This window comes from Tamandua tetradactyla, chromosome 1 (genome assembly GCF_023851605.1).
Source record: "Tamandua tetradactyla isolate mTamTet1 chromosome 1, mTamTet1.pri, whole genome shotgun sequence".
Taxonomy (NCBI): domain Eukaryota; kingdom Metazoa; phylum Chordata; class Mammalia; order Pilosa; family Myrmecophagidae; genus Tamandua; species Tamandua tetradactyla.
In genome coordinates this window covers 207,474,290-207,499,864 of record NC_135327.1, presented here as the reverse complement: position 1 = coordinate 207,499,864, position 25,575 = coordinate 207,474,290, and the positions used below count along the sequence as shown (strand labels likewise).

The 25,575-nt window shown below is 36.2% G+C and overlaps 1 protein-coding gene across 13 annotated transcripts in view; it reads left to right on the top strand.

The window, feature by feature from the left end:
• LARP4B (La ribonucleoprotein 4B) overlaps positions 1–25,575 on the top strand; it is a 115,274-nt gene that overhangs the window by 70,840 nt on the left and 18,859 nt on the right. For all 13 annotated transcript variants that reach the window (XM_077151717.1, XM_077151702.1, XM_077151719.1 and 10 more), the window contains 4 exons: positions 4,621–4,699; positions 6,635–6,771; positions 9,638–9,741; positions 23,912–24,022. In XM_077151717.1, coding sequence (XP_077007832.1) covers positions 4,621–4,699; positions 6,635–6,771; positions 9,638–9,741; positions 23,912–24,022 — 431 coding nt within the window. The remainder of the gene's footprint in view (positions 1–4,620; positions 4,700–6,634; positions 6,772–9,637; positions 9,742–23,911; positions 24,023–25,575) is intronic.

Genomic DNA, 25,575 nt, shown 5'->3' with positions numbered 1-25,575 from the left:
TTCCCCACTGTGTATGATTTTAGCTGTGGATATTTCATATATTCCCTTTATCGTGTTGAAGACGTTCCCTTCAGTTCCTATCCACTGAAGTGTTTTTATCAAGAAAGGATGATGAATTTTGTTAAGTGCCTTTTCTGCATCAGTCAAGATGATCATGTGATTTGTTGATGTGTATTACATGAATTGATTTTTGTGTTGTTGAACCAGCGTTGCATACCTGAAGAAATGCCACTTGGTCATGGTACATAATTGTTTTAGTGTGCTACTGGATTCGATTTATAAGTATTTTGTTGAGGATTTTTACATCTATATTCATTAGAGATTGTTCTGTGGTTTTCTTCTCTTATCTTTGTCTGGCTTTGGTATTGGGGTGATGTTGGCTTCATACAGTGATACATGTAGCTTTCCCTCCACTTCCATTTTTTTTTTTTTGAAGAATTTCAGCAGGATTGGTACTAATCCCTTTGTGAATGCTTGGTAGAATTCACAGGTGAAGCCATCTGGTCCTAGACTTTTCTTTTTAGGGAGCTTCTTGATGGCTAATTTCATCTCTGTTCTAGTTTGCTAGCTGCCAGAATGTAATATACCGGAAAGGGAATGGCTTTTTAAAATAGGGGAATTTAATCAGTTGCTAGTTTACAGTTCCAAGGCTGAGAAAAGGTCTCAATTAAAATAAGTCTATAGAAATGTCCAATCTAAGGCAGCCAGGGAAAGGTACCTTGGTTCAAGAAGGCCGATGAAGTTCTGTGTTTCTCTCTCAAGTGAGAAGGCACATGGCGAACACAGAGTTTCTCTCTCATCTGGAAGGGCATATGGCAAACATGGCTTCATCTGCTAGGTTCTTCTCCTGGCTTCCTGTTTCACGAAGCTTTCCAGGAGATATTTTCCGTCTTCATCTCCAAAGGTCCCTGGCTGGTGGACTCTGCTTCTCGTGGTTATGTCATTCTGCTCTGCTCTCTCTGAATCTCCAAAATGTTTCCTCTTTTTTTAGGACTCCAGAAACTAATCCAGACCCACCCAAATGGGTGGAGACACGTCTTCAGCTAATCCATTTTAACAACCGTTCCTGAATAAGTCACATTTCCAGGGAGATGATCTAACTACAGTTTCAAACATTCAATACTGAATAGGGATTAGAAGAAATGGCTGCCTTTACAAAATTGGATTAGGATTAAAACATGGCTTTTCTAGTGTACATACATCATTTCAAACCAGTGCAATCTCTTTACTTGTGATTTGTTTAAGATCGAATATTTCTTCTTGAGTTATTATTGGTTGTTCATGCCTTTCTAGGAAATTGTCCATTTCATCTATATTGTCTAGTTTATTAGCATATAGTTGCTTATAGTATCCTCTGATTACCTCTTTTTTTTCTGGGGGTCGGTGGTTGTATCTCCTCTTCCATTTCTAATTTTATTTATTTGGATTCTCTCTCACTTGTTGCTTTGCTTGCTAACTTAGAAGGTTAGAGGAAGAGTTTTAACTTTAGTATAGAAACAGTAGAAGTTCTTGTGGCCTATGTGTTTATGACCCCCAGCCTTGATTTTTCATCTGTATTTATCTTTTCCTTGTTTTGACTTTTTTTGGGGGGGAGGCTTTTATAGAGGGGAATTTAGTAAGTTACAAGTTTACCATTCTAAGGAAGTGAATGTGTCCAAATTAAGGCACCAAAAGAGGTTGCTTTCACTCAAGAAAGGCCACTGGGTTGGGAACACCTGTCAGCTGGGTAGTCACGTGACTGGCACCTGCTGATCTTGTACTCCATTGGTTTCAGCCTCTGTTCCTGTGAAGGTTCCTCACTTTACTTCTCCGGGTCTGGCTTTTATCTTTTGGCTTCTCTTGGTTCTCTCCAGGTTCTGGCTTGCTTACATCTTATAGCAATGTCTGCTGAAGTCCAAGCATCTCTAAACATTCATGTCTCTGTTCTCCACATGTCTGCATCTGTCAGCTCTGCTGTGAAGTTTCTCTTGGCTCTGAGGCTTCTGTCATTTCTCTAGCCTCTGTCATTTTTGAGATTTCTCCACAATATTTCCTTTTTTAAAGGAAATAAAATTCCCGTAAACTAATCAAGACCCATCTGGGATGGGTGGAGTTACACCTCCATCAAATCAAAAGACCCACGATTGCGCGCGCCACATCTCCATGGAGATATTCTAATCAAGTGTTCAACCTACAATACTGAGTAGATATTAGAAGAAACATCTGCTGCCATAAGACTGGATCAAGATTAAAACATGGCTTTTCAGGGGTACATAGTACTTTCAAACTGGCACATTCCACCCTCTGTCCCCCTAAAATTTTTTCCACATATAAAATACATTCAACTCCATCACAATATCACAAAAGCCTTAAACCCCATTCGGTAACAATACAAATGCTATACAAAGTTAAAACCAGTACAGAATCTCATCAAAGTCTGTTACAGGCATGGTATGTTCTAAGGCAAAAATTTTCTTCTGGCTCTGGACCTGTGAAACTCAGAACATGTTATTTGCTGCCAATATGCAAAGGAGGGACAGTCATAGGATAAATGTTTCCATTTTATAAGGAGAAATTGGAAGGAAAACAGGAGTCAGTGGACCCAGTCAGTTCCAAAAGCCTACAGGGCAAACTCCATTAGATCTCAAAGTCTGAGTCATTTATCCTTCGGGTTTTAAAAAGTGGCGGTCCCACCCTTTCCAAGGGCTATGCAGTGGACCTGCTCTCTCCAAACCCTAGCTTGGAGTTTGTAACATTGTGAGACATTGAGGAGACCACCTATTTTTATTTATTTATTTATTTATTTTTTGAGACCACCTATTTTTGACTGCACCCAGGCTCTCTGCCAACTCCAGGGCACCCATTAAACCCCTTCAGAAAAATGGGATGGTAGCTAGGCTCCCCCCAATCCCCAGTTTTTGTACTCTACCCTCTCTGAGGCCTGGGGTGGCACAATTATTCCTGAACAATGAAGCAGAAGACCCACCCTCTGCTTCTGGGGCAAACTCACTCTTACCACATATATGGGTTGGTTGGCTCTCCTGGCCTGTGGTTTCATGACTCTAGACCTTAGCTTCCATGGTTCTGCCTCTGAAGTTACTTTTCCTCCAATTTTCCCATTTTGTCCAGACTGGCAGTGGTTCTGTTTATATAGATCCTACAATACTCTTGTTGATTTTCTATGCAGTAGGCTGGGATCATGCCCATCAGACAAAGGGACTTTCTACAGATGTTTCCTGGGTAACTCCATCTCAAATCCTCACTTGTAATGGCTGACTATTTTCATGTTTGGTCAAATCCTTATGTGGGTCACAACTTTCTGAAGTCTCCCTTTCTGGGAGCCCAAAATTTTCCAGAAGACCAGTTTCTGATTTCTTTATACCCAAGAGTTCAGTTCTCAACTTATGTCTTTCCTCTCACATTTTACTGTAAGCTGCAAGAAGAAACCAGGCCACACTTTCCACATTTAATTTGTAAATCTCCTCAGCTAGGTATCTTGGGTTGTTGCCTTTAAATTCTAACTTCTAGGCAAAAAGTAGTATACAATTTTGCAAGATTCTGTGCCACTTTAAAACAAAGGTTGCCTGTCTTCCAGTTTGCGATGGTATGTTCCTCTCATCAGAGATATCTTTACAAACAGTTTCTTCAAAGCATTCCAGGCCTTCTCTGTCAAGCCTCTCACAACTCCATCAGAATCTTCCCCTTATCCTTTAAAAAGCCATTCCAACATGCTAGGTATTCGCAAGCCGCAGCAGCACCCCACTTCTGTGGTACCAAATGTGCATTAGTTTTCAAACTGCCGGAATGCAATATACCAGAACTGGCAGGACTTTTATAAAGGGAAATTTGATTTAGTAAGTTACATTCTAAGAAAGTGAGCATCTCAAAATTAAGGCACCAACAAGAGGTTGCCTTCCCTCAAAAAGGCCTGTGGATCAGAACACCTGTCAGCTAGGTAGTCACGTGACTGGCATCTGCTGGTCCCTTGCTCTTGTACTCCGTTGCTTTCAACCTCTGTTCCTGTGGAGGTTTCTCACTTTACTTCTCCAGGCCTGGCTTTTATCTTTTGGCATCCCTTGGCTCTCTCCACATTCTGGCTTGTTTACATCTTATGGCAATGTCTGCTGAACTCCAAACATCTTCATGTATTCAGGTCTCTGTTCAGCACATGTCCGCATTTGTGTCAGCTCTGCTGTGAAGTTTCTCTTGGCTCTGAGGCTTCTGTCATTTCTCCAGTCTCTGTTGTTTCTCAACTTTTTTTTTTTTTTTACTATTGTTTTAGTGTCTGTATTCTTGTAGGCCACCTGAAAATCCTTTGTAAAGTGAGCAAGACATTATATAAGCTTATCTTATTGTTTTGAGTGTAACGTCCCATGCCAAACTTGCTAATAAGATTTAGATTATTTTTCTAAACTGTGTTGTCTTTTGTTTTAATGGGAGTGAAGAAGCTGAGTTTCTTGGTTCATTTTTTACCTGTGATTCCCTTTTTTAGTAGGTAAAATAATACTGTTTTTCTAACTTTTTCTGTATATTTAAGTAGGTTATAAACATATATACATTAAACATTAGAATTGCTGTACTGAATCATCTGCTCAGTAAATATGGCTCCTTTTGTCTCAGAGTTGATCTTTACTCTTGTAGGAGGAAATGAATCTCAATCAGAAAGCCAGGAAGACCCCCGAGAAGTACTTAAAAAAACATTGGAATTCTGCTTATCTAGGTAAGGATGGTAGTGGTTTTTCTGGCTCCTGTCATCTTTGGTGTCATGCATTAGTTCTCATATAAAAATATGGCATTTTGCATGGAAGGAGATGGCATTATTGCATCTGCTAATAAGAAATCTAAAATGAGTAATAATCTTTTCGCAAATTGGAGAACTGAACATAATCTTCTACACCAGTATTCCCTAAAATTGGATCCACAAATTCATCTTTTATTATCTGGTTTGCTTTTTAAAGTGCAGAATCATAGGCCCCACCCCATACCTACTGAATATGAACCTCTGAGGGTAAAGCCTTATACTTTTCAGTCTGATAAAGATTCTTTAGTACATTATAAAGTCCTTAGTATTGTTTCTCAAAATGTACCAAAACAACTGCAACCAGCAGATTGTTTATATAGCACTTACATCTTTAGTATTTTTTTTCCTGAAAAATACCTTTTCTGTTGAAAAATGTAGTCAAACCATTAAAATTCAAATGGCAGCCAACACTGAACATAGAAGAAGATGGGATTGGGTAAAATGTGATTTCATTTTACTTGAAAATAACAGAAATGTTTCACTGATTGGCAGTTCTTTAAGTTTTCATCCATGATTTTTTTTTTTCCCATGTATTTTGTCTGAAGCCTTTTAAATTTCACAGAGGTGTCTGATGAAGACTGCCTCAAAGAAATGGGGTCTATGTGTGCTTGGAAGTGAGAGATTATGCTCTAGGTCTTCCTTCCACTTTCATATATTTACAAGTTTGGAAAACCTGATATATTGCATAATGAAACACCTTCAAAAGAGAAAATTGTTTTGCTTAAGTTGAAAGCCCTAGTTCTATGCCATTTACAACCCCTTATCTATCCCTTAGATTACCAGAATCATTCAAATATGAGAGATGGCTAGCTGAGATGAGGGGTGCAGAACAGTATTGCATTCTACCATTCAGTTATTTTTATTGAACTTCAAGATTGCCATTGATTTACTGGGAGATAATGTAAGAAGAGAGCCTGTGGAACCCATTATTGTGTTTAATCTGAGATGTTTTTGAGGACCTTGTTTAAGCACATTGTAGTGTGTTCACTCATTATTTTTTTTTATGAGAATTCACAGGAAGCATTTATCTTAGGCTACAATGCCAGTAAAATAGCTTTTATTCGACTGAACTACTGGTTATTTTTTCCTTATCCTATGACTCTGTGGGTAATGCTATTAATCATGTTTCCTTCCTTTTAATGCTGGCTGCTAGGAAGCACATAGAATCATATTTGCACCTTTTCTAGTGAGTGTTCCAGATTGTACAGAAAATATTTGGAACATCAGCCTTATTTTCTTACATTTCGTATTTTTCTTACATTTTGTGTTTATTCATCTGAATATCATTACTTTAAAAAATTCTGTATTTTTGATAAGCTACTCAGATACTTTTTAGAACAGAGATAAATTATGAATGAAGTATACCTTTCAAAAATTACTTATTCATTTTAGTTGTGTAACCGTGGATAGAAAACTTTAAGAAAAAATCATGAATAGAAAAGTTTAAGAATTGCCGAAACGTTTCTATTGTTTTCAACTAAAAGAAAATCACATTTTACCAAATCCCATCTTCTTCTATGTTCAGTGTTGGCTGCCATTTGAATTTTAATATTTTGACTCTATTTTTCAACATAAAAGGTATTTTTCAGGGAAAAAAATACTGAAGATGTGAGTGCTATATAAACAAAAATATACAGTGGTATACTTTTAATTTTTCTCTCTCTGCTTCCCCACATGTCTTTGAAAAAATTTATTTAAGGTCACAAGGATAATAAATAACAGAATGGTTTAAGCTCAAATCTATCTGTAAAGCCATCTCTTAACATGCTATTGTACCTCTTGTGAAACTGGTATTACTATAGATGGAACTTCCTTTTAAAGAAGTATTAATTAAAAGAGAGTTTTTTTCAACAGGGAGAATCTTGCTAGTGATATGTACCTTATATCACAGATGGATAGTGATCAGTATGTGCCAATTACAACGGTAGCTAACCTTGACCATATCAAGAAACTCAGTACTGATGTGGATTTGATTGTTGAAGTGCTAAGATGTAAGTAAATGCCAGTTTCAGATAATAATATTTGATCTTTACAATTTTTTTATTAACTGTATCTTCTTATTTGTGTGAACCTTTTAAGTATATGCAGATTAAAATTAAGGTACTTAATGGTAATTCAAATCTTACATCACCTCCATTCCTTTCTGACCATTTCCCTATAATGTCTTATGCCTTAAAGTCTCTGAAGCATTGGAAAGTCTCTGAAGCATTGGTTGAATCCTTAAATGAAACCTCAGACATACAGATAGTATACTTTCAAAAATTATGCATTTTTTGGATTAGAAAAAGAATCTTTAATGGAGAAATCAAAGACAGTTGCCACAATAAAACCAAAATAAATATTTGTAATTGATATGAAATATAATTTAATTAGCAGTCTGTTAGCTTAAATGAGCATCTTTCATATTTCAAATTCCTACTTACATTTTGATGAAATATTATTGCATTTTTCCTTAAAAGCATATTGTGAATGAACTTGTTTCTTAGAAATTTAGCAACATTAAACAAGTCTTTATTTAAACATTACACCAGATACACACAAGAATTTCAGGAAATGTAGATATTCAGTGTTGCCTATCATGTCACAACTGTAGTTTGATTGTGTCTTGGTTTGGTTTGCAGATTTATGCTTCTACAGCCCTTCCATTTTATTTAAAATAAAACCAGAAACTTTACTGAGAATAATTGACATATAATAAAACTGCACATTAGTGTATAATTTGGCAAGTTTTGACATACTTGTAACACCCATGAAACCATCATCACAGTAAGAAAGCGAACATATCCCTTGTTCCCCAAAGTTTTATATTTTTTAAAAAAAGCTTTTGATCTACCATGCTATGTACTATAAGTGTACTATGACATAAAAATAGTCTAAAAATATAATTTATGAAACTCAACTAGAGAGCTGCACAGTGCTGTACTAGGAAGTTTTCAAAATAAAATAATACCAACTTTCTACTATGTGTCTGACTATCCTAGGCATTTTGGGAATGGGGATAAGATTTTGACATAAGTTGGTAACTCTCTGTAGATGATAATTTATACCACTCTTGTCAGAATTTTTAACTAATATGATAATGTGCTAACTATACTCTGATTATATATGCTATTTATATATATGTACATATATTTCTCTTGGTTCAGAAACTGAGTAAAGATAGGCAATTAGGTGTTAAAGAACTGAATATAAGTGGATAGAAGGTAACATTAGAATTCAAGAACCTCCAAAAAATACATGCTAGAAAAAGAGTTGGGGAAGAGATGGGTGAGAAAATTGCCGATTTTAAAAGAAGAAAAACTTAAATATTTGCCACCCAGAGACTGGGTAAATACATTGGGAGAACATTCACACAGTGAATACTATAACATTTAAAATTAATCAAGTATAGTAATAACAAGAGTAAATTCTAAAATGATAGTGTTGATATAAAAGCACTTTTTAAATTTGTACAAAATAGAATCATTTATATAAAGTTTGAATATGTATAAAACAGAACTAATATTTCTTAAAGATGTAGAAATAAATGGTAATAGTATAAAAGTGAGTAGGAATGATACATCTAATTCAGTGTCAATGTTATGGGGACAAATGAATTAGGAAGGGAAGAAGGAAAAGCATAGAGGGTTTCACTAGTATCTCAAGTTCTGTTTTTTTATTTTTATTTTTTTACAGCTTTATTGGGGTAGTTTAAGTTATGTGTTTTAAGCATACAGGTTAGTTAGTAGGTTTTAACTATTTATACACCAGTGAAACTACTGCAGTGAAGATAATGGGCATATCTTTCACCCCTCTCAAGATTTCTTTTGCCTTTCCCTATCCTCCACCTTTTCCCTAGGTAAACACCAGTCTGCTTTTTGTCACTATGAATTAGTTCACGTTTCTAGAAATTTTATATAAATGGAATCATGCATCTCATTGGTTTTGGTCTTACTTTCTTCACAAGCATAGTTATTTTGTTGTTGAGGTATCTGTGTCAATGGATCATTGCTTTATATTACTGAATAATAGTCCATTGAATACCTTCTAGAGTAAACTTTGATAGTTTTTGCCTTTTAAGAATGTTTCTATTTCATGTAAGTTGTCACATTTTTATTAGCATTCAACTGTTTGTAATATTCTCTATTATCCTTTTAATATTTGTGTAGTCTGTGGTGGTGTTGCTTCTTTCGTTCCTGATTTTGGTAATTTGTATCTTTGTGGTGATAGTACAGTCCTGTATCCTGATTGTGCTGAAGATACGCAGTTATTCCACTCTACACATGTGATATAATTTTGTACAACTATACACCAAAAAAATAATAATAATAATAACAGAAAAGAATGTATAAAAGCAGGGACGTCTGTATAAGGTCTGTACCTAAGTATTGGTATACCAGCGTCACTTTCCTTATTTTTAAGAGTACTATGGTTATTTAAGACGTTATCATTGGAGACAGCTAAGTGAAAGGTACATGGGAACTTCTTGTGAATCTTAAAACTATTTCAAAATAAAAATTATAATTAGAAAGAAAATTGTTCTGTTTTAGGGACTTAGAAGGAAAAACTATTACCCCTGAATTTTAATGTATTTTTACTGTTTGAGTTCTTTAGAACCTTTGCTTCATAGTGTTAAATGTGTTATAGTTCCTGTGAGACTTTCAGAATTTTCATGTTCTTTAGTTCTGAAAAGCTTAATGTGCGAAATTTGTTTGAAACCTTTGATAGTTTTGGCCATTGTATACAGATTTTTTTTAACATGTTCAACAATACAGTGTAAGATATTCCATTGAAGTATCTGGTATATCATAATGGAATATAAATGATTGATTTATTTTAATATTAATGTTTTACCATTCCTTTTTCTTCTCTTTATAGCATTACCTTTAGTCCAAGTGGATGAAAAGGGGGAAAAAGTAAGGCCAAATCAAAATCGTTGCATAGTAATATTGCGTGAAATATCTGAATCTACCCCTGTAGAAGTAAGTAATTTCTCCTCTGAAGGGTACCTGAACATTTTCTTGAAGGTTTTTTTGTTTGTCATGATTTTTTTTTCTTTTGTGCTTTTTGGGGTGTATATTTTTAAGAGTAAACACTTACAATAACACATTTTTTTTCAGCAGTTAAATTCTCCAGTAATTACAAAGCAATTTCATTTATAAGAGTGGTCTCGAGCTTTTTGGTTCAGGACTCCTGTATACTCTTCACACACTTATATTTAAAAAAGAATGGAGAGGGTCAATTTATTTTGCTGTCTAGAAATAAAAGTGAGAAAAATTTTAAATTATTTCTTTAGTCATACAAAAATAATAAAACCTACAAATTAAGATAAAGAACACATTTTTGTTAACTTTTCAAAACAAGATTTTTTATGACAGAGGGCCATTGTGAAGAATACAATGAAGACTAGTGTAATGTGCTACTAGATTCAAGCCAACATGCCAGCTTTTTAGTGCAGCAGTGATTTTGTACCATCAGCATAAATGTCATCATACTGAGTCCATTGCTGTAAAATCTCTTATTTGTTCAAAAGCTTGATCTAATTTACATATTATACAGCCAAAGACATTGATGGTTATGCTCTGAGATAATGAAGAAAAGTCTTTATATAAGGTGCTGGAAGATTAGCTAATCAGATTTTGTTTTCCTCATTTCAGAGTACAGTATCTACCTGCTTTGGTGGTAGGGGTGGCTCTTTAAAGATCGTTTTGTCATGTGTCTCATGTCTTATGTAATCTGTGCCAAGATTTTTCAGATTACATATCTTTTCTGTAGGAGAATTTGACATTTCTATTGCTTTCAAGATTTAGCTTTTCAGGGGATTATAAGAAACTTGTTTTCCACAAAGATCCTACTTTGAAATTTTTTCTTAGAAATGGTTCAGCAAGATCCCATTTGTTGACCTACAGGCATACAATACCCATTTATTTGAAGTTGCTAAACCAAGTAGAGTAGTATAAATTTTTATCTTATTTCAATACCATAAACCACTTCTGCACAACTGCTCAGTATTTGTATTTAGTAAAATGCTTTATTAACTTTACATCTGTAACTGAAGCTCCACTTTTTAGCGTTTTTTTTTAAAATATGGAATGCTTCACAAATGTGTCATCCTTACATTAGTGTGTTTTTTAAAATGTCTTCTATGATACATATATTTACTTCCTTTCCATTTGTTATTTAAATTTTTATCCCAGTTAAATTAAAGATTAAAATGTATATTCAAATATATGTCCTGCCATTTTACTATGTAAATTCTTCTAAGTGAGGTTCTTTTGGTTCCTTAGTAATCGTGTATCCCTTTGTAAGCCATCCAGAAAGTATTTACCAAAATATATACTATAAATATGTTACTTCTGTTCAGCCCTAGAAGATCAATTTACATGAAAGTTTTTTAAGGAGAATAGTTTGTAAAATATTAGAAAAGTGAGCATTCCAACATAGTTCTGTATCTAGAGCAAGAAATTTATTTCATTGTTAAATAAGTGTGATCTTGTTCTAGCAGTTTTTGAGTTTCTATTCAACTCAGGCTGTTTTTACATGCTCTGTATTAGGTGGGGGAAAATAATTAGAATTTTACTTTTTCTCATTTTTTTATTAATATTCTGAATAGGAAGAACTAGAATGTTTCTTATTTCTGATTTGGATGTCTTTACTAACTCAAAATAAGATATAAAACATAGGTTCTAATATTCAGTATTTGAATTTCAGTATTTACATTTGTAAAGACTATAACCAAGTAGAATTTTATACTTTTAACTTTAGACATTGATCTTGGTAAATTAAAACAGCAGACACTTTATCAGTTGTAAAACTTAAATAATGGAGGTATAATGAGAAAAGGTTTCCAAAAAACTCTGTGATAAATTAAAAGTTGAAAAATAAGGGAAGGAAAAAGAAGTGGTCCAAAACTAAATGAATAAGAATACTAATTTCCCAAGGACTATAACAGAGAATACTTCTACTGGGGCTTAGAACTATATGCTGGTTTTCAGAATATTCTTTCTTTAAATGTAATTAAGTGCTTATCAGTGTTTAGAAAATTTTAAAAGTATTTATACTTTGTGTGTGTGTGTGCGCGCATGCGTGTGTGCTGAGTGGTGGCGGGGGCAGGGGGAAGTGACAAGGCCTGGAATCAAACCCCAGTCTCCCACATGGTGTGCAAGAATTTTACCACTGAACTACTCTTTCAACCACCATTCTTCCTTTATGATAGTTTGGATAGGATTTTCCCAGAGGCAGAGGAATAAACCTTTCATTTTATCTCAAGATTGGTAGCCATGAGAGTTGGAGTTCTGCAACTCTGAAAGTCAGCATTGCTACTTACAAAAACTGTTAAGAAACTGAAAAGAGAGATCAGGTTTTAATTAGAATTAAGAGCGAAGTCGATCAGATTGGGACTAAGCTAAATCCGATTATAGGTTAAGGATGACAGTTGGCTGTATTTCAGAACTTCACCTACTGTATGAGACCAAAGGAAGATAGCTTTGTTTTTCCCAAACCCTAAATTTTGTGTAACACAAAATACATGGAACCCAAAATGGGAACAAGAGCTTGTAATTCAGTATAGCTTAATACCAGATATATCCCACAGTATGTTGGGCAGATAATTAAAAAATATTGGCAAGGTCCCTTGAGGGACTGGAGGAAAAAATATGGAGCTATTAAACTCTGGAGAGTCTGGGCCAGATTTCAGGACTTATCTGGACTGGGGACCCATCTGGAGGTTGTAGGTTTCTGGAAAGTTGCTCTAATGCATGGAACCCTTGTGGAATCTTATATATTGCCCTAGGTGTTCTTTAGGATTGGCTGGAATGGTCCTGGTTGGGGGTTGGCAGGTTATGATAGGTAGAAAGGTCTAACTAAAGCTTGCACAAGAGCAACCTCCAGAGTAGCCTCTCAACTCTATTTAACTCTCTGGCACTGATACTTTTTTAATTATACTCCTTTTCCCCCTTTTGGTCAGGATGTAATTGTTGACCCCGTGGTGCCAGGTTTGGATTCTTCCCTAGTAATCATCTCCCACGTCTCCAGGGAAATTTACACCTATGGGTGTCATGTCCCACGTAGGGTGGAGGACAATGATTTCACTTGCAGAGTTGGGCTTAGACTGAGGCCACATCTGAGCAACAAAGAGATCCTTCAGAAATAACTCTTAGACATGCCTGTAGATTGTCTAAGCTTCTACACTACCTACATAAGTTTCATAAGTGTAAGCTTCATGATTGAGAGCATGGCCTGTTGATTTGGGTGTCTCTGAAGTTTGACACAGTATCAGGGGATTCCTTGATGGTAGGTTTAATACTTCCATATTTTTCTCCCATCTCTCAGGGGACTTTGCCAATACTTTTTGATTATCTGCTTAATATACTCTAGGATGTTTCCAGGCATTACAATAATCTATACAGGATTAAAGGACCTCTTTCTTAATCTGTGCTCCCTGTGTTTCAGTTGTTCAAATGAACCATACAGATAGGTTGAATTAGATTATGCACTACAGAAAATTACATTCCAGATCAACTAAACCTTTCTTCCATTGGTCTCAAAGAGTATGTGTGGTTCTAAAATAAAGACATTGTCTTCCTTTCCCCTATATTCTGAATTACTTTAACCCCAACCTGTTCAGCTTTGTTCTTATCTCTAAATGTCAGGTTATATATATAAAAATACCTCTCAAAATCCAGAAATAATAATCACCATTCCAGACTTAATGTATCTGCTCTAAAAGCTTACATAAGTATACACCATCGTTCATCGATCTACTTCTCTATCAGTGCATCCTTCAGCCACCTGCATTCATTGGGCATCATGTAGAGGGCCCAGAGTCCACAGTCCAACAACATTCTCAATTTTAGGTGATTCTCATTGTTCCCAAGAGAAAGAAAACCATTAAGCATACCCTCACCAAATAGGAGACCTAAACCTCCTCTTAAGTCTTGTCCCTCTCCCCATTATTTACCTCGGCTTTTTCTTTGGTAGTGCTGGTGGTTTCCTTTTGAATATAGCTCATAGCATACAATAGCAGTTTTCCCCTGTACCCTGGATTTAAACATTCTTTATACAGGAATCGTATCTTTGAAGTAATTCTTGCAAAAACTAATTCATATTTCTACTGTTAATCAGTGGGACATGTAGGTCTGTATAACCCTTTTCAATCTTGTTCATCTTCAGTGTGATAATATTACTTGTAGACCCACTAGAGAACCACCTTCACTTGTTTCTATTCCCTTACATTGGAGTTCAACCTCATTAGTTAACAGTTCACCCACCTCTAGCTTCTGTGTATCTCTAAGTCCCTTATATTCTGTATTATAAGCCTCTGATTATACTTTTATGCTGGTCATAAAAGTGGAATCATACAGTATCTATCCTTTTGTGTCTGGCTAACTTCATTCAGCATTATGTCCTCAAGGCTCATCTGTCTTGTCATCTGCTTCAGGACGTCATTTTGTCTTACTGATGCATAATATTTCATCATATATACACACACACACACACCCCACCACATTTTGTTGATCCACTCATCTCTTGGTGGACATTTGCTTTGTATCCATCTTTTGGTGATTGTGAATAATGGTGTGGTGAACGTTGGTGTGCAAATGTCTGTGTCGTTGCTTTCAGCTCTTCTGGGTATATACCAAGTAGTGCTACTGCTGGGTCATAGGGAAACTCGATATTTAGTTTCCTAAGAAACTGCCAAACAGTCTTCCATAGTGGCTGCACCATTATACCTTCTCACCAGCAGTGCATAAGAGTCCCATTTTCTCCACATCCTCGCCAACATTTATAGTTTCCTGTTGGTTTAATAGCAGCCATTCTTATATGGGATGAGGGATGAGGAGGTATCTCATTGTAGTTTTGATATGAATTTCTTTTATAGTCAGTGAAAATGAGCATCTCTTCATGTGCTTTTGAGCCATCTGTATTTGTCCTTCAGAAAAATGCCTATTCACATATTTAGCCCATTTTATAATTGAGTTGTTTGTTCTTTTGTTGTTGAGTTGTATAATTTCTTTGTATATACAGGAAATTAAACCTTTGTCTGATGTGATATTTTCCAAATACTTTCTCCCATTGAGTTGGCTGCCTCTTCACCTTTTTGACAAAGTCTTTTGATGTGCAGAAACATTTGATTTTGAGCAGTTTTTTGAGGAGTACCTGTTTTTTCTTTTGTTGCTTGTGCTTTGGGCATAAAGTTTAGGAAGCTACCTCCTATTACTAGGTCTTGAAGATGTTTCCCTACATTTTCTTCTAGAAGCTTTATGGTGTAAAAGTTAGGGTATGTTAATCCTCCCACTTCGTTCTTCTTTTTTAGGATGCTTTAACTGTTCGGGGTCTCTTTCCCTTTCAGATGAATTTGGTAGTTAACTTTTCCAAATCTTCAGTGTAGGTTGTTGGAATTTTGATTGGTACTGTCTTGAATCTGTAGATAATTTGGAGAGAATTGACATCTTAACTATATTCAGCCTTCCTATCCATGAGCAGGTAATGTCTTTCCACCTATTTAGATCTCCTTTGATTTCTTTAAGCAATGTTATATAGTTTTCTCTGTACAAGTCCTTTATGGCTCTAGCTAAGTTCATTCTTAAGTACTTGATTCTTTTAGTTTCTATTCTGAATGGACTTTTTTCCTTAACTAACTCCTCAACTACGTTCTTGTTTGTATATAGAAATGTTACTGATTTTTCCACATTAATTTATATCCTGCCACCTTGCTGATTTTATTAGCTCGAGTAACTTTGCTGTAGATTTCTCAGGATCTTCTATCTATAGTATCATATTATGTGCAAATAATGAGAGTTTCACTTATTCTTTCCAATTTGGGTGCCTTTTATTTCTTTGTCCTGCCTGATTGCTCTAGCTATAACTTCTAGCACAATGTTGAATAATAGTGGTGACAGTGGCATCCTTGTCTTTCTGATCTTAGGGGGCAGCTTTCAGTCTTTCTCCATTGAATACGTTGCTGGCTATCAGTTTTTCATATATTCCTTTTTATTATATTGAAGTAGTTAACTTTGATTCCTATCTTTTGGAATGTTTTTAAGAGAAAAGGATGCTGAATTTTGTCAAATGCTTTTTCAGCATCAATCAAGGTGATTGTGTGATTTTTCCCTTTCAATTTGTTAATGTGCTTGTGTTGAACCATCCTTGCATTCTTGGTATAAATCCGACTTAGTCATGGTGTATAATTCTTTTAATGTGCTGTTGGATTCAATTTGCTAGTATTTTATTGAGAATTTTTGCATCTATGTTCATTAGGGAGATTGGCCTGTAGTTTTTCTTTCTTATAGCAGCTTTACCCAGTTTTGGTATTAAAATGATATTAGCTTCATAAAACGAGTTCGGTAGAGCTCCTTTTTCTTCAGTTTTTTAGAAAAGTTTGAGGAGAATTGGTGTTACTTCTTTATGGAATGTTTGTTAAAATTTCCCTATAAAGCCATCTGGCCCTGGGCTTTTCTTTGTAGGAAGATTTTTGATGACTGATAGACTCTCTTTACTTGTGATTAGTTTGTTGAAATCTTCTATTTCTTCTGGAGTCATTGTAGCTTGTTTGTGTGTCTCCAGTTCATCCAAGTGGTGTAGTTTGTTGGTGTATAGTTGTTCATACTATCCTCTTGTGATCTCTTTTATTTCTTCAGGGTCTATGGTAACGCACCCCTTGTCATTTCTGATTTTGTTTATTTGCATCCTCTCTTTTTCTTTGTCAGTCTTGCTAGTGGCCCATCAGTTTTATTGATTTTCTCAGAGAACCAACTTTTGGTTTTATTGATTCTTTGTATTGTTCTTTTGTTCTCCCATTCATTTATCTCTGCTTTAATCTTTGATAATTCTCTTCTTCTATTTGCTTTGAGGTTAGTTTGCTGTTCTTTTTCAAGTTCCTTCAGATGCGCTGTTAAGTCCCCAATTTTTGCTCTTTCTTGTTTTTATAGGCATTTAGGGCAATAAATTTCCCTCACAGCCCAGCCTTTGCCACATCTCATAAGTTCTGGTAAGTTGTATTCTCATTTTCATTCATCTCCAGATAGCTACTGATTTCTCTAGCAATCTCTTCCTTGAACCGCTGGTTGTTTAAGAGTGTGTTATTTAATCACCAATATATTTGAGAATGTTCTTGTTCTTTGAGGTCCACTTCATCCCATTGTGATCACAGAAGGTGCTTTGAATAATTTCAGTGATTTTAAGCTTATAAAGACCTGTTTTGTGCCCCAGTATACGATCTGTCCTGGAGAATGTTCCATGAGTGCTAGAGAAGAATGTATATCCTTGTGCTTTGGGTGCTATGACTTATATATGTGTGTTAGGTCTAATTCATTTATCAAGTTATTTAACTTCTCTATTTCCTTGTTGTTCTCTGTCTGGTTGTTCTATCTATAGAGGGGAGTGGTGAATTGAAATCTCCTACTATTATTGTTGAAACATCTATTGCTCCCTTCAGTTTTGCCTATGTCTGTCTCATGTACTTTGGAGTTCCTTGATTGGGAGCATAAGCATTTATGATTGTGAACTGACTCTTTAATTAGTATATAGTATCCATCTTTTTCTCTTATGATGTCTTTATATTTAAAGTCTATTTTGTCCAATATTAGTATAGCTACTTCTACTTTATTTTGGTTACAACTTGCGTGGAAAATCTTTTTCCATCCTTTCACTTTCAATCTGTTTGTATCATTGTGTCTAAAATGAGTCTCTTGTAAGTAGCATATAGCTGGATTGTGTTTCTTAATCACTTCTGCCAATCTGTATCTTTTAATTGGTAAGTTTAGTCTGTTAACATTCTGTTATTACTGAAAATGTGTTTCTTGAATTCACCATCTTATTTTTTTTTTGTCAGATCTATATATTCTTTTCCCTCTTTCTCTTTGTAGTCTTTAAATTACCTGTAGTGGTACTCTTCAGTTCTTTACCCTCCTCCAGACATCCCTCTCTTGTCTTTTTTTTTTTTTTTTTTTTTTTTTTTTTTTAAATTCAGCCAGCAGAACTCCTTTTAGTATTTCTTATAGGGCCAGTCTCTTGATGACAAATTCTTTCAGGACTTGTTTGTCTGTGAAAACTTTAATCCCTCCCTCAGTTTTGAAGGACAATTTGGCTGGGTACAAAATTCTTGGCTAGAAGTCTTTCTCTTTCAGAATCTTGAATATATCACACTACTACCTTCTCACCTCCAGGGTATTAGTTGAGTAGTCTGAACCTCAGTCTTATTTGGTTTCCCTGGTATGTAATAGATTGTTTTTCTCTTGCTGCTTTCAGGATTTTCTGCTCTTTTCAACATTTGACAGACTGATTAGTATGTGCCTTGGGGAAGACCTGTTTGGATTTATTCTGTGGAGTTCTTTGGGCTTCTTTGACTTGTATATTTATGTCCTTTATGAGGGTTGGGAAATTTTCTCCCTTTATATCCTTGACTACTCTTCCTTTCCCTTTACTCCTCTCTTCTCTTTTTGGGACACTAATGATTCTTATATTTGTATGCTTTGTTTTGCCTATCATTTCCCTGAGTTCCAGTTCAATTTTTTCCATCTTTATTTTGCCATTTGCTGTTTTGAGTCTTCAAAGTCAATTATCCTGTCCTGTATTACTTATTCTTTCTTCTGTCTCTTCAAATCTTGTGTTGTGTGCCTCTGGTATGTTTTTTATTTGGTCAACAGAGTCTTTAATGTCTGTGATATTTGCTATTTTTCTATTTATTCTTTCGAATTCCTCTTTATGCTCTTCTACTGTCTTCTTGATCTCCTTTATGTCATTTGCTATCCCACTTATTTTATTAAGTAGATTTGTATTAACATCTTTGATTAGTTGTTCCAATGTCTGTGTCTCCTCTGGTGTTTTAATTTGGTGATTAGACAGGGCTGTATCTGTCTGCATTGTGATGTGCATAGTGATCTTCTGCTGCCTTTGCAGCATATAAATATCTTGATTGATTTACTTTGGAAGTTGATTTCTTTCAGTAGTCTAATGTCTTTGTATTTGGCATGGTTGTAGAGCAGGGACCAAGGCACAGGTGGGGTACTCAGTGCAGTGATTTGTTACAGGGCAGGTATAGGTGCAGGTTGGGGATGTTACAGTGATGCTTGTGAACATGGACGCCCAGCAGCTAGGGAGGATATACCTGTGTGCATGCACCGGTCTGGGGAACATAACCCTCGTGTGTACTTGTCTGAGGCACGGGCCCCTCTGTGCACATATGTGTAGAACTGTGGTAGCAGGTTGGCATTAAGCCTTCGTGGATTAGGGACAGATGTGACATGGCTGCACAGGTCATCACTTTCACAGAGCTCAGAAGTGTGACTGAGGGTTGCGCGCATGCGCGGTTCTAGGACTGCTATAAAGTGAGATTCCCAGAGCTTGAATTGTGTGATTGGGGGCCCGTGCACATGCGTGGGCCTGGGAGTGCCATAAATGAATGCCCAGAGCTCGGGTTGGGGGGCAGGTGGAGTAAAGCTGTGCAATACTATGGGCAGGGGACAGGGGTAGCCTAGGTATGGAGGTCAGTGCCTGCAGCCTTTATGTGCTGGCAACAGCCTACAGGGAACAGGGAGGGGTAGGCAGTGCTCTGGAGGGGTGCAGGAGAGGTGGGTTGGGCTGCTCTTGGGGTGGGGGTGGGGGGCAGGTGCATGCACTGGAGGTGGTGGGGTGGGGGTGCCTGGAGTACGGGGAATGGGAGCAGGTGATGGAGTTTGGGTGCATAGAGTATGGGATGAGACGTGGGTCACGGGGCTGTGCTGATGAGGGCAGCACACCCAAGGAATACAGCCTGGATTGCTTCCCAGTCCCAGCCACCTATCCAAGCACTCCTGTGGGCTGCACACCTCCACACCTGGCTCCAGCCTTCTGCATGTCAGTTCCTTGGCTTCTGCAACCAAGGCTGCTCTGTGTGGTACAGAAGGCTCTCCTAGGTCAGCTGCATTGTCGAATTGCTGCCTGGGTCACCCTCCTATCCCTTCTCTTTGTTCACGACTTACTACTTTTTACTTTTTTTTTTTTTTGCATTGGCAGGCAACTGTGAAACAAACCCGGTCTCCAACATGGCAGGCAAGAAGTCTGCCTGCTGAGACACTATGACCCACCCACAGCTTATTATTATTATTTTTTTTCTTTTGCATGGGCAGGTCCCAGGAATCAAACCCAGGTCTCCGACATGGCAGGCAAGAACTCTACCTGCTGAGCCACCATGGCCCGCCCTATTTTTATTTTTATATTTATTATTTTTTATATTTTTTATGCCCTAGATCTTGAGCTTGCTTGCTCTTAAGAAACTTATTTTTGTTGCAGAGTAGCTAAGCCTACCTACAATTATGCCTAAGAGTTACTTCCAGAACAGCCTCTTTTGTTGCCCAGATATGGCCTCTCTCTCTGTCTCTAAACCGAACTCTGCAAGTAAAATTATTACCCTCCCCGCTACATGGGACATGACGTCTCAGGAATGAGCTCTGTGGGATCAACAATGCTTTCCTAACAGGCAGAAAAGAAATGTGATTAAATAAGGTATCAGTAGCTAAGAGAGTTCAAATAGAGTTGAGAGGCTATTTTGGAGGCTACTCTTATACAAACTTCAGCTAGGTTTTGCTAATTGCCATTTTCCTAATCCCCAACCAGTGTCATTCCTGTTAACCTAAAGAACACCCAGGGCTCTATCAGAGATTCTATTAAAGTTGCACACACTAAGTTTGCTTTTCAGAAACCTATAACTTCCACATGGTTCCTAGGCCAGATGAGTCCTGAAACCCTATCCCATATTGTCAACACCCTTTTCCAACATGAAAAAAAGTTAGAATGGGCATGGCCTAAATATTCCTAAAAATTGGGAGAAGGATTAAAGAAGAAGGAGTTAAAACATAAGTTAGGACTTAACAAATGAGTATTACTACTGAGTTATTATATTGATTTTTCTTTTAGTCTCCGGTGTTTTAGAATAGCTAGAAGGAAAAATCTGAAATTGTGAAACTGTAACCCATACCACACTTTGAATTCTGCTGTATAATTGCTTATTACAGTGTACTTTAAATTTATTGCTTTTGTGTGTGTGTGTATGTTATATTTCACAATAAAAAATATTTTTAAAAAAACTTTGGTAATCTAATGACATTAAAGTATTATTGACTTTAAAGGTAATACTAAATTGATGTGTTTGTTTTCACTTATAAACACTAAGCACTTACCAGCGATTACCCAACAAAATAAGACTTTAAAATGCCTAGGAACAATTTTGTAGTTCATTTGTTTAATTAATTCCTTTAGTGATTTTTGAGGTATGTTTGATAATTTTTATGAAAGGACCCTACTTTTCCCTAATACTGCTTTTGCTCTAGACTCTACTTTTTCTCATGATAAAGTACATTTCAGAATTCCTTTCACTATTGTCTTTTTCTATGCATTTACTTTTTAAAAAAATATTTTTATTGACATAGCTCCACACACATACAGTTCATACAATCAGTGGCTTGCATAGTCACATTGTGAAATTATACCTTTGTACAATCATCTCCACAAATCAAGGCTACTGGAACACAGCTCAACAGTTTCAGGTACTTGCCTCCAGCCACTCCAAAACCCTATTCACTAAAAAGGGATATCTATATAATGCATAAGAACAACCTCCAGGATAACTTCTCAACTGTTTCAAACTTCTCAGCCACTGAAACTTTATTTTGTCTCATTTCTCTCTTCCCCCCTTTGGTTTAGAAGACCTTCTCGATCCCATGATGCTGGATCCCGGCTCATTTCAGGAGTTCTGTTCCACATTGCCAGGGAGATTTACACCCCTGGGAGTCATAGCCCACATAGAAGGGAGGGCAGTGAATTCACCTGCCAAATTGGCTTAGAGAGGAGCCACATCTGAGCAACACAAGAGGTTCTCTGGGGGTGACTCATAGGTATAGTTATAAGTATAATTCCTTTGCAGGAATAAGTTTCATAGGGTTGATCCCCAAGATCGAGCACTCAGCCTCTTGATTTGGTTGTCCCCACTGCGTGTGAGACTATCAGAGATTCTCCAAATGGGAAAGTTAAATATGTCCTCTTTTCTCTGCAGTCCCCCAAGGAGACTTTACAAATACTTCTTTATTCACTGCCCAGATTACTCTGGGATGTATCAGGGTATCACACTAACCTGGACAAACCAACAAAATCTCATGCCCTATTCAAGATTCCATGTACTTAAGGTGTTCAACTGAACTGACCATACAGGTTAAATTAGGTAATGCCCTACCCAAAATATAAATTTTGTACCAAATAAGCATCTGTCCCTTTGGTCTCACACAGTTGATGTTTTAAAATATTCTACGCATTTACATTTAACCTATTTGTGTCTTTGTATTTAAAGTGGGTTTCTTATAAGCAGCCTACGGTTGGGTCTTGCTTGCTTTTCTTATCCAGTCTGAAACCTGCCTTTTAATCGAGGTGTCTAAGAACTTTTACAATTTAAGTGATTATTGATGTTGTTGAGCTTAAATTTTGCTGTTTGTTTTCTGTTTGTCTCTTATTTTTTTTGTTCTCTTTCCTTATTCTTCCTTTCTTTTGGATTAATTGAGGTCTTCTGAAAGTATTTAATTGATTTTCATCCCATTTAGTGTATTTTCCATTTCAGACATTGTGTGTTTCATCTCCAGTTTGCTGTGGCTCTTTTCTGTTTGATCTTCCATGTCTCTTTTGAGCTTGCTTAGTCTTTACCTTCTTGAACATATGGAATATTCGTTTATTAATTATCTTAATGTCCTTAACTACCAGTTCTATCATCTGTATCATTCCTGTGTCTTTTTGATGATTTTTTCACTCATTATGATTCGTGTTTTTCTGCTTCTTTGCATACATAGTAATTTTTTATTGGATGCCAGACATTTTTTATTTTACCTTTTTGAGTACTGAATATTTTATGATCCTATAAATATTCTTGAGCTTTGGTTTGAGGCACAGTTTAGGTTACTTGGATCTAGTTTGATCCTTAAAGTATACTTGTAAGGTGGGAGCAGAGCAGTCTTTACTCAAAGACTTATTTTTCCTCACTACTGAGGCAGCACTCTTCTGAGTGCTCTTCTCTGTTCTATCAGTTATGGGAATTTTCTGCTCTGGCTAGTGGGAAGACAAACTATTCCTGGCCCTGTGTAAATTCTGGAGATTGTTCCCTCTAATTGTTGCAAGTGGTTGTTTCCCAGCATTAGGTAGTTTTCTTGCATGCATGCTCTGATCAGTACTCAAAAGAGCTAAGGGCCACCCTTCTGCAGATCTCTGGAACTCATTTGTTATGTAGCTGTCTATTCTCCAAAACCCTACCTTGAGAACTCTAGCCACCTTGGCCTCCCTGAACTCCTTACTCCGCCTCCTCAACTTTTCACCTGGACCTGTGTTCATCCTCCTTAAACTAAATGGTCCAAAACTAAATGAACATGAAAAGGATAAGAATAATAATTTACCAAGGACTGTAACAAAGAGTACTTCTACTGGGGCTTAGAACTACATGCACGTTTTCAGAAGGTTCTTTAAATGTAATTAAGTACTTGTCAGTGGTTAGAAAAATTTAAAAGTGTTTGTAATTTCTTTGTAATAATTTAGATAGGATTTTCCCAGAGGCAAGGAATAAGCTTTTCTTTCCACTACAAGATTGTTATACTAGTTACAGCCTAGAAACCCCCAGGTAAAATGAGGAATCATAGGACTCACATTATTCATGTTCCCTCTCTCTGCAGTTACTGTCCCACACTACCTGATGCCTGTGTTTGAAAACCAATATTTCTTAAATCGTATATGTTGTTTTTAGTTGTTTGGGAGGGTTGTTTTTAGTTGTTTGGGAGGGTAAATCTGGTCCCTTTTAATTCCATCATGGCTGACAGCAAAACTCCAGTTTTTTAAAGTTGTATACCTATTTGCCTAGTGACAAAATGATACAATGTTTTCACGCTGATTTAGCTTAATAGTATTTTTGTAGTAAGCTGCCAAGTTGTGTAATTTTCATCTCATACTAATGTAGCCTTTGTTCTGGAAGCCCTATGAAACTCTTAGCATTTTTCTAGAGAGATTTACTGGTCAATCGTAGTATGTTAAAGTCTTCGTTTAAAAATAATGGCCCTTAAGAGGGTGCTTTTTTTTTTTTTTTTTTTTGATGAGGACAAAAGATTGCATCATTAAGAATTAATTTATAACCTCTCTTATTTCCTGTAGGAAGTAGAAGCACTATTTAAAGGAGACAATTTACCGAAATTCATAAACTGTGAATTTGCCTATAATGATAATTGGTTTATTACATTTGAAACAGAAGCTGATGCACAACAGGTAAGCTCACTCCACCACCACCCTATGAAGTATGTGTTTTAACCCATATTTTATTAGAAGTACATAATGGGATTAAATTTAAGCATTAAGATTAATGGTGCATCATGGTATTAAGTTTGAACATAAAGTACAGAGGAAATCAAATTGCAGAATTTAAATTGATATATTTGTGTAGACAGTTTTTGTAGCAATATAAAAAGAACATGACATTTTAAAGGACATTTTAAGACAATTTCCAAAGACATTCTAAGGAACTTAGGAAATCAGCTATGGTTTTAACATTTTAACTGAGAATGGCTTTAATATTTGAGAAGTATCTTGGGAAATTTGTACCTAGCCTTAATCTTCCACTGAGCATCATTGCATGTCATGTCTTAAAGGTATTGGGAAATAAGCTCTTAGGAGCAGATTACAGGGGCTGAGAGAGTTCCCATGCCCTTAAAGGAAGAATCTTGTTTGACGAAAAAAAATTTGCATGCATGAAAGAATGTCAGTATTTTGCAAACTGCTAAATAGCTTAATGCTATATTGGGGGTTCAGGAGACAGAAAAAAAATTGAAAGAGAGGTTTTCTTTGGGTGGAAGTGAAAAGAGAGGAATTAGGAACAAGTGAATGGAAAATAAGAACCATGTTTGTAGAACATGATGTAAGCTATCCTGACATGGTAAATGTATTGGATGAGATTAAATCAACTTGTGCAGAACCTTCTAATTGTGGAATTTAGATTTAGTTGGGAGAAGATTAAGAAACTATATAATAACTTCAGTATTGTGAACTAATCTTTCCCTCAGCTCATCTCCCTTCCTGCCTAGTATTTCCTTTTCTGAACTATATAATACAAATTTCAAATAGGAATTTTCCTGGGAATTCAGTATTCATTATTTTTCCCTAGGTTAGAATTTTTACCCTAGGTCCTTAGAAGATTTATTGTATTTGTGTATGCTTGAATAGTGTATCTGTGAATACTTGAATGTTTCTTGAATAAAGAAATGGGCAAAAAATCTGAATAGATATTTCTCCACAGAACATATACACATGGCCTGGAAGCACATGAAAGTATGCTTAGCATAGTAGGCATTAGGGAGATGCAAATTAAAACCACAATGAGATACCACTTTACACCTACTAAATGCCTATTAACCAAAAAAAAAAGGAAAAGAAAAGAAACCCAAAATAAGTATTGGCAAGGATGTAGAGAAATTGGAACTCTCCTGCTTTGCTGGGAAGAATGTAAAATAATACAGCCACTGTGGAAAACAGTTTGCTGGTTCCTCAAAAAGTTAAACATATAATTACCATATGTCCCAACAATTCTCTTCCTACACATATAACCCAGAAAATTGAAACAGATAACTTACACACCAGGGTTCATAACAATATTATTCACAGTGGCCAAAAGGTAGAAGCAACCCATGTCCATCAGCAGATGAATGGATAAACAAAATATGGGTAGATCCGTGAAATGAATTATTATTGTCATAAAAATGAATAAGCTCTGTCTCTGTCTCTCTCTCTCTCTCTCTCTCTCTCTCTCTCTCTCTTCTCTCCCTCCC